The sequence below is a fragment of the Microchirus variegatus genome, assembly GCF_963457635.1.
Source record: "Microchirus variegatus genome assembly, chromosome: 1".
Lineage (NCBI taxonomy): Eukaryota > Metazoa > Chordata > Actinopteri > Pleuronectiformes > Soleidae > Microchirus > Microchirus variegatus.
In genome coordinates, this window is record NC_139802.1 from 3,437,075 (window position 1) to 3,447,413 (window position 10,339).

Genomic DNA, 10,339 nt, shown 5'->3' on the forward strand with positions numbered 1-10,339 from the left:
GCGTGAGTTTCCTTCATTGGACGCCAAAATAAAAGCTCTGAACTCTCCATGGTTCATTCAGGGATTAGGAGAGACTCAGTCACCTGCCAGCAGCAGCTTAGGAGCAGCTGGATAAATCGGGGTTGTTGTCATATGAATGTACAACATCATTGAGGTTAATATGGCTGTGCATTTGTATATATATAGTGTGTGTGTGTGTGTGTGGGTGCCAGGTCCTTCCTGGATGTCGTCAGATAAAATGTGTTTCTCCTCTCATTTACTAACTGAAATATTGGCGTGGATGGCAGAGCAGCAAACGCGGGCGAGCGGCGAACAAAAGTTTCCATTCAGAAAGAAGCAGCACATAAATCAGCGCTCCAACACTCTCCTCTCACTCAGCGGAGAATGTTGGTGTACACGGGCAGAAATGTGCAAGTAAATACGCTGTGTTTGCAGATGGAAGTGAGAACAGGACAGGTGTAAGTGGCATAGATGTGTGTGTGTGTGTGTGTGTGTGTGTGTGTTTGTGTGTTCTTGTATTTGTGGCTTTGTGTGCACCAACATTTGTACAAAGTGAGGAAATTTTGGCTGGTCCTCACATCTTTAAAGACCTGGTGGTTTTAGGGTCCCGGTTAGAATTGGGTTTAGGTTAGGTTTAGAGCAGCGGCCTGCATCAGCATCTGGCCCAACAAATCTGATCTCAAATTATTTGCTTATTTTCACAAAAATAATCAATTTCATATTGAATTCAGAGCTTTTATTGTGAAAAAAAAATATGATTCTGTTGCTAGAATTGACAGTTAACCAAAACTAAATGTTTTGTTTGAAAAATACAAAATAAATCACTGCTGTCCAGGTTTGGGGAGTAAATATCCTTAAAATAACTATTATCATATGTTAGGCTCATAGAATAAACAGTCGTCCTTAAAGTTTAAATAATGCACAATCGATATCAACAGTGCATATCACACACGCACTTGTCTTCGTAAAACAAGCTGTTGATTAAAGGTGCATTATGTAATAAATCTAAAGCAACTGGCCATAAAATCCTCCTAATATGTCACAGAGACTCAGGAATAATGTTCATATAACAAACTGAACTCACCAACAACAACAGTACAGCCAAGATATTCGCATTAAAAAAATATATTTTGCAGACTGCAAATCATGTTTATGTTTTGAAATCATGTTTTGGCATGTGGCGCCACCTACCGCCGTCTACTAATCATTGCAGTCAGTAGAGTCTCAGCTGCCGAGCAACCACGGGTTGCCAGTTACGTCAGAAAACGAAAACCTAAAAGACCTCGGTGTTTTGAATTTGAATGTAATAGTAACCGTTTTTGGCCACATTCTTACATATGGCACCTTTAAATACCACGTCCACATTATTGTGAGTTTAAGGCAGCAAACGTGGGTTTTTGTTTCTAACTGGACGTTTTAAGGCACTTTGCCTCATAAACATATGATGTTTTGGCCCAATATTCAATTGCTTACAAAAAAAAAGACCACGTTTACTTGCTGATCTAGGGTTAGGGTTGGGGGCACTACGAATGCTACACAAACGTGTGTGTGTGTGTGAGTGAGTGTGTGTATGTTCCTGAAGTGAAATGAGGGGGGGAAACCAGGAGGAAAGGAAAGAGAGAGGGGTGAGATAAATGAGGAGGGGTCGAGGCAAACAAGCGTAACGACTGTGTGTGTGTGTGTGTGTTTGTGTGTGTGTGTGTGTGTGTGTGTGTGTGTGTGTGTGTGTGTGTGTGTGTGTGTGTGTGTGTGTGTGTGTGTGTGTGTGTGTGTGTGTGTGTGTTCTTGTACTTGCAGCATACTGAGGACCAGTGAGGGATTTTAACCAACAAAGTGAGGTAATTTTTACGGAGTGAGGACATTTTGTCCGGTCCTCACTTTGTTTTCATTGAAATCACTTCCTGAAGTTGCTATAACATGCTATACTCAATTCGTCAAAAAAATAATAATAATTTGGACGACATAGGACGCTTTTGTCAAATTTTTGGCCAAAAATTTTGGTTCAAATTTTTTTTTCAAATTTTGGGTCAATTTTTTTTTTCTAATTTTGGGTCAAATTTTTTTTTCAAATTTTGGGTCAATATTTTTTTTTTTTCAAATTTTGGGTAAAAAAATTTTTTTTTCAAATTTTGGGTCAAATTTTTTTTTTTCAAATTTTGGGTCAATTTTTTTTTCAAATTTTGGTTCAATTTATTTTTTTCAAATTTTGGGTCAAATTTTTTTTTCAAATTTTGGACCAAACATTTTTGGTCAATTTTTTAAAAAAAAATTTGGTCGACATGGTATAAGTTAAGTTTTTGTAAAATTTTGGACCAAAAAAAAAAAAAAGAAAAAGAAAATCGAAAAAGTTTTCCACCCCTTTTTGCTCTGGGGCTCCACCTGCAGACATTTTTAGGTACTGCGACCAGTAGTTCTTTGTAGATGTCATTCATGATGTAGATATTTGTAATTGTGTTGATTTATAAAGTGGAAATGCTGGTCCTCAGTATGCAGTAAGTACAAGAGCGTGTGTGTGTGTGTGTGTTTGTGTGTGTCGTAATGAGTGACATCAAACACACAGCTGCCACATAACTGGGCCCATTAATGAGCTGTGTGCAGTGACCCTGCAGCAGCCACCGTCGACCTCTGGAGCTACTGGTTAAACTCCTCCGACACAAGCTCCGACACAAGCACCAGCAGCAGCCACGAAGGCCGTGGGTGCACAGTCTGAGGCCTCTGTGATTTCATTTTGCCTGAAAGAAAATATTTATACTGGTGGCACCATGGGCCCCGTGTCCAGCTGCAGAGCACATTCTGTCTTAAAACAATACTCACAAGCCCCAAACATGCAATGAAAGTGATATCACCCCCCACTGTAATTAATATTACAGCCACTTAGGGGACGCAGGTATACGTTGACATTGGCAGGGTAAGTTGAGATGGTGAGCTTATTAGCAGACGGCTGTTTATTTAGTCATATTATAGGAGAAGGCATCGATAACTCAGTTGAAGTGTAATTATTCACTCTGTACCACCTCCTGAGGGAAATATCTGACGGGTGTTTAAAGGGATAGTTCGGAATTTTGGACATAAGACCTATTTTCCAACTCGGCCGGTGTGATGGAGACGTCTGGAGACGTTTTCAAGAAATTTCATCCAGTTCTTCTAGTTGCCGAGTTTGCTGGTGCTACGGCTAGCGCAAGTCAATGGTACAAGTTAGCATGGCATTAGAAACACTCATACTGACTCCACAGTGCACCCGAGGCAAATCGATTGTAACGGCAGACTATCGATGTTCATATCTGTGTTGATAGAATGTTTGAAATAAAACCAACCTTGCAATTTGAAGGATTTATGTCTCAGCAGCTGCTGAGAAAGTAGTCCCTCAAAAATTCATGCGATGCGAGATTAGTTTTTTTTCAAATATTATTCTATCAACACAGATATGTACATCGATAGTCTGCCGTTACAATTGATTTGCCTCGGGTGCACTGTGGAGTCGGTATGAGCGTTTCTAATGCCATGCTAGCAGGTACCATTGACTTGCGCTAGCCATAGCACCAGCGAACTCGGCAAATAGAAGAACTGAATGAAATTTCTTGAAAACGTCTCCAGACGTCTCCATCACACCGGCTGAGTTGGAAAATAGGTCTTATGTCCAAAATTCCGAACTATCCCTTTAATAATTGAATGCTCCCGTGTCCATTATGACTGTGTCCATCTGCTGTTGGTTGTTGGGTCGACCCTTGAACAGGGGGACAATGATATCAGAGAACGAAGCAGGAACCAAAACAATGATGTTGCCGCTTGGACTGATAAAAAATGAGCTAGAGCCACATAAAACTTTTGGAGGTGACACCGTAGACTGTAAATAATAGCAGACGGAGTCTTCCGGTAGCTTGTGATTCGGGATTTGACTGGCGCCATGTCAGTGATTGACACATTAACTCCTCGGGAAAATGTTGTGATAAATCAAGTGAGAAAAAGAGGCTAATTTCACAATAGGCTTCCATTCAAATGGAATCATTTTTGTGCTCAGATAACGGCTAACTGTTACTTCTGTTTAGTGTTTCAGTTTTCTGCTGCGTATGACTGGAATTCATTCATTCCATTTTTTTCTTTTAAAAATTTAGTGAGGGCAACAATTTGTGACTATTGCACCTGCTTTTCACCATTTTTATTCAACACGTGACATGCATTGTTTATGTGCCCCCTTGTTGTGCTGCCTCTTGCGCAGGTCGTCATTGTAAATGAGAATTGGTTCTCAACTGACTTACAGGGTTAAATAAAGGTAAAATAAAATACATTGATAATTCTTTGGGAGCTTTATTTTTTAACTGGAAGACTACGACTTCATTTGTGACCCCTTTCAATATTCAAGATTAAGGCTGAATCCCAATACCACCCCTTAGCCCTCCCCCTTCCCCCTACCCCTTTGTCAGAGTTCCCCTTGGCCCTCAAAACAGAGTTGAGGGAGCGAGGGGTACGAACGTTCCCCTAAGAAATGAGACACACCTCCATTACGTCATCACGTCGTCCGGACTTGACGCTCGCGGACTGCTACATCAACAAGCCGATGCGATGCTTGTTGATGTAACAATTCAAAAATGCCGTCCTCACAAGTAATGTCTGTTGCCTGGGCTATTTTTCTGTTTTTACGACTGTCAGCTGCTAACAAAGACATCGGCGGCGACGCTGTGAGGAGTGTTCACACACACAGTTACAGCGAGGTGACGCGGCGGAAGCTGTGAAATTCCTCGAAGCCCTCCGTTTCAAGTGTGGTCCTGAGGAAGCTTCGTTTCGAGGGCTACGTAGCCCTACGGCTTGGCCCTACCCCTTAACCCTTATGAGAAATGAGACAGCACTACCCCTCACATGAACGCGCAAAAACAAGGGGTAGGGGGAAGGGGGAGGGCTAAGGGGTGGTATTGGGATTCAGCCTAAAGCTCACATAGAGTGGTCCTGTTGCACATATATGTTAGTTATGGAGGTCTACTTACATATATTAACTTGTTTTTATGGTCAAAAACCTCCTAGTTGCTGTAAATGAGCCGACAGAAATCTCTCCTTACCGAAGCTCTCCTCAGCTGCGATATTTCAGACTGAAATCTCACCCCCAGAAGACAGAGTGTGTTGTGATTGGCCAGCCAGCGTAGAGCCTTCCCAACTGTCTTGTGATTGGCCAGTACCCGGAAGTGACATATTCAGCACACCCGCTCTCACAAGCGCAGCTCCCCCCTCTGGAGCGGTGGATGCACTGCTACTCATTATCAAAACATTGTTTTAACAATGTTTAAAAATAGCTTCTTCACGACTCAGAAGACACTGTCGCTCGTGAAACACCTCCACAACGGACGTTATTCTTCTTCTGCGGTTCAATGTACGCAACCGGATGTGTCCGGAGCAGGAGGATCTGCTGTTCAGGAGAACCGGTGTTTACGGAACCGGACCGAGTTTTTTCAGAGATCTCGCTGAGCCCGAGATTACAATAAAACACAGCGTTCTCAGCAATGGCTGAACTGTTTGTTTCTAAACTTCAGGGCTTCGTAAACAAGGTAATGACGCAGATACACACTAAAAAAACAGCGTTAATTGGAACTTCCGGTCTAGTTCTGCTTTAAAATACTCGAGTCATCACTGATCTTGAGTGTTTGGTCTTTCAAACACTTAGACTTGGTCGTCCACATACAACAAACCCAGCAGGACATTATCTGTCTTCAGATCATAGGAGGCAGGACAGCGTGGGTTTGTCGAGAGTTTCTTCCGCTGCACACTCACATGAGTTCACTCAGATATTAGACTAGTCTAATTTCCGGAGTCTTATCTCTGGGAAAAAAACGTTTGACACAGCATTGTGTCCAATTCAAAACCAGGACTCCACAAAGAGGCAGTGCTGTCTGCACATGAGGGTCGGCCTGTTTGTTGGTTTGTTAAAAATGCTCCTCTTCACAAAAATGCATTGAATTGGTGATGGAGGGAAGAGGGAGGAGGGAGGAGGGAGGAGGGAGGAGGGAGGAGGGAGGAGGGAGGAGGGAGGAGGGAGGGGAATGCTAACAGCAGCACTGGACAGGATGTCAGCCAAAAAAAAGATGACATCACTGTGACAGCAGCAGTTGTTATTTAAGACAGTGCATAGCTGCTTTAAGCTAAATAAACCATACAGACTGTACGTGTCTGTTCACAAAGCTGCAAACCAGGCGGATGTATTGTTTTAAAAGAAAAAAAGAAAAAAAAAGAATTGAAATGTTCAGCTGAACTTAATATCAAATCACTTGAATCAAGTGGGACATGTGGTTTGAAATTCTCTCCTTGTTTTGTTTTTCTTCCCTTGACTGTGAATTCCTCCTCAGCTTTGGAGGTTTGGAATGAACACAGAGGGTGAGTTTCAGATTAAAATGACAGTTGGACTCTGGATGACGGATGATTTGACTCAGACTTAAAAGGCAATATTTGAGATTTGTCTGTGGATCTGTGGATGGGTTTTCTCTGTGTAAGCCAGTACAAACAAGTGTGACCAATAACTTTTAAACAGGCATAAAAATGCATCTCCCCTTAGATTGTGATCACCTTTCACCCCCTCCACTGTGGCTCTATTGTGTGTGGATGAGACGTACGATGAGCTAATGACTCACCTTCCGTTTGGCAGCCTTGGTCACAGAGGTCGTGACCACCACAAAGCCCCACAGCACACAGAGCCTGCAGGGATAAAAAGGCAGAAGTTGCACATACACAGGGATTTGAATCACAGCAGGTTGAATAAGCTCTTTCATGAAGGACATAATAACTGTTCCATGATCTAAACGTCACACTGCTCTATATGCTGTGTGAACTCACACACAGACCTGTATTCTTCTCTTACCCCCGTCATCGTCAACTTTCTCGGACCTTTCCCTCCTCGACATACATTTATTTAGAATTGAAGTGAACACTCTATCAAATGTTCCAGTGACCTAACTGTACTTTAGAGGGCAATCGTGCCACGTTCTTTCCTGCTGCAGGTGGTGTGTGTGTGGGCTCCGAGGTCTGAACAAAAAGTTTCTTTTTGCCCTTCAGGGTTCACAGGCAAACATCTCAATTAATCTGCAGGAGCCTGAGAGGTGCTAACAAACTAATGGGTTTAAACAGCAAGAATGTTTTCCCTCTGCATGCCTCTCTCTGGGACTGTACACACCCTGCACGAGGATGTGGTTTCCACACACACACACACACTCAACCACACTCGCAGGGGCAGCAATCATAGACGACATCCAACATCATCTTGTTCTGTAGTTTTTTTATTTGAGGTCTGACGTTCAAGTGAGGTGGTTTATGGTTAACGGGGTTTAATGTCTCTATTAATTCTGGGACGGAGTCCTTAAAACTCATGACAGTAAAAAAAAAAAAGTGCAGTAAACAGGTTGCAAATAAATGATTGTGCCTTTTAAAGATGCAGTGCAAAACTTTTGGTGTATTTGTTTAATTTCCATGACACAGTGTAGCATTATTTTTAAGCTGGGTCCTTAAGCTGACCGAGGGAGCGTTTGTGTGTATACACCAGCAACGCACAGGGGCAGGGACAGGAGCGTCGAGCCCAACAAACTGCTTCACTTCAGGGTTTTTTTTTTAGCCACTTCTGAAACGTTACGTGGTCGCCTCCGTGTGTTTTCAGTCGTACTCAAACCTGTTTGCACCCGTCTCACTTTACTAGCTCGTTGCCTCTTTCCGTCTGTCTTGACATAATACAAATCACTTCCTGTGTGCAGCAGCACAGAAATGTTGCCAGGCAACACAAATGATCCAGACGTGTGTGTAGCTGCAAGTAGAACCATATAAGGTTCTCCAGATTGTCCTCATAGGAGAACCCTTTTTGGCGGGTTCCACCAAGAACCCTTTTAAAACCCTTTATTCATGAAAGGGGTTTTAAAGGGTTCTCTGGATCAAAATGGTTCTAACCGGAACCATTAGTGTTACCAAGAACCCTTGGAAAACCCTTTCTTCGGGAAAATGGTTTTTCAGAAGCAAATGGTTCCAGGTAGAACCCAGAGCCGGACAGGAACGGAGTACATTTACTTGAGTACAGTACTTAAGTACAAGTTTGAAGGATCTGTACTTTACTCGAGTATCATTTTTGGGGAGTACTCACGACTTTACTCAAGTACATTTCAGAGGCAAATATTGTACTCTTTACTCCAATAGATTTCTATCCATAACCGTTAGTACCCGTTACTTCTTCTATAAAAACAAAACCCAACTCCGTGGTCAGATTTAGTTTAGAGGCGAAACCATGGACGAAACAATGGATGAAGACGCAGCAGGTCCATCCTGGGAATGTACCAACCCGTGGTCCCACCTCACCAGACTATTTCAATTTTGTTTGTTGTGTTTCATCAAACTTTCAAACTTCATCACGGCCTCCAAAAATTAATCTTCCAACTTGAGGAAGCGCGTCATGGTGCGTACATTGAAATAAACTTCCTTACATTTCTAAGCGAGAGAGCTTTGTTATTGTGCTATTGACTTGTGGGCAAGTGAGAAATGTTACATAAAACATGGTAAAAAGATGAAAATGAAATTAATTTTACTTTCAATTCTTTTTACATTTTTCAAGGTATTAACATTAACATTTTTCATAACTCCATGTAGGACATTTCTATATGTAAATATAAGAACTGTGGCAGTAGTAATGCAATATTTAGAAAATGAACTCTTGTACTCATGATAGTAGACATCTGACTGTAGTACTTTCATTACTTTTACTCAAGTAATGAAGCTGTGTACTCTGTCCGCCTCTGGTAGAACCTCAGCCCTTGTAGAAGAACCCTTTTGGAACCCTTATTTCTAAGAGTGTATAGGCTTAATCAGTGTTGTGTTGAAATATTACACATTACAGCTACAAATGCACTTGTTCCACTGCAGAATATCTACTTTTCTCAAGGAAATCCCTCAACTTTTGCTTTGCCTGTAATTATCCCAGCCCACACCACACCACACAAAACACTACAGACAAGTGTATTGGAAACAAGTGGAATCTCTGCATCTGCCAAGAGAAAAGAAGCCTCGAACATGATCCTAAACGACTCGCTCAGATGGACAAGCAAAGGCATCACCACAATCACCAAGTCCGCAAGCCACATGTAGTCAGAGTAATTGGTCCCCTTTCCCCCAGTGTGGTGCACCGCCGCGGTCTCTGGAAGCTTCTCCGCACCGGACTACACAATTACCCCCGAAAAACACAGACAAAGCTTCCGCACAGTCCGACACAACAGAGCCGCTCAGGCCGAAGTAACGACCCCCTACCCGCGTCCACGTTTCTCTGACCGCTACAGTGGCACAATGTGGGATAAACTCACAGCCGCAGGGAGAGAGAGAGCAGAGGAGAGGAGAGGAGAGGCATGCAGCAGAGAGAAAACCTAACAAAATATGCCTTGAGGAGAAAGAGAGAGCGTTCACATAAACCCAGATGCCTTCGGGTAAAGCATTCCAATCCGTATATCCTGCACGGCGCCCAGTGCGCTCGGGGAGAAGCCGTCGTGCGTAAAAGCCACAACTTTCCCTCGCTGTTTTGAAAACGCAGCAGCAGCAGCAGTTCGCGTAAACACCTTGAACGCATCTTGATGCAAACCTCACACACACACACACACACACACACACGCGCGCGCACAGAAAGAAAGAGAGAGAGAACAGCAGGTTGACAAAGTTTTACCTGAAAAGTAAACTCAGCCGCATGCTCCTCCAGAGAAGTTCTCACTCCGCAAAAAACTGGTCAAAGCTGGCGATTATCAGTCCAGATCCGTGCTATCATTCAACAAGTGTGATAAAGTTCTATGAGGGATTCTTCTTCTCCTCCTTTCTCACTCCCTCCCTCCTCTATCTTTCTCTCTCTCTCTCTCTCCTCTCTCTCTATGTCGCCTTCCCTCTGTCACAGTCACTCCCCGTGATTTTTTTGGAGAGTGGGAAGGATTCCGGGCTTTTTTCTTTCTTTCTTTCTTTCTTTCTTTCTTTCTTTCTTTCTTTCTTTCTTTCTTTCTTTCTTTCTTTCTTTCTTTCTTTCTCTCCTTCAGCCTCGTTCACTCGTTTTTTTTAGGTCCTTATAATAAAGTGTTGTGACGCCAGGCAGACAGGAGTGGGAGGGTGGGAGATGACAGGAGGAGACACAAACTGGGCAGATTACACAACCCTCTCTCTCTCTCTCTCTCTATCATTCTATCTTCCACATTGAAGCCATCCACTGATCCACTCCCTCTGCCTCTCTCGCTCTCTCTCATTCACACACACACACACACACACACACCAGTATAGGCCCTGACTAAGCTATAATAACTCTGAAGCCGCTTTCTTAGTTACACAATGCACCACGAGAATGCTCCATTGTACCAGGTCA

At 43.0% G+C, this 10,339-nt stretch overlaps 1 protein-coding gene across 1 annotated transcript in view; it reads right to left on the reverse strand.

The window, feature by feature from the left end:
* Positions 1-9,929, reverse strand: part of adamtsl4 (ADAMTS-like 4) — a 55,324-nt gene extending 45,395 nt beyond the window's left edge. Inside the window, exons 1-2 of the mRNA XM_083898197.1 lie at positions 9,662-9,929; positions 6,612-6,675 (exon numbers count right to left, since the gene is read on the reverse strand). Coding sequence (XP_083754323.1) covers positions 6,612-6,675; positions 9,662-9,684 — 87 coding nt within the window. The 5' untranslated portion in view covers positions 9,685-9,929. The remainder of the gene's footprint in view (positions 1-6,611; positions 6,676-9,661) is intronic.
* Positions 9,930-10,339: the final 410 nt, after the last annotated feature.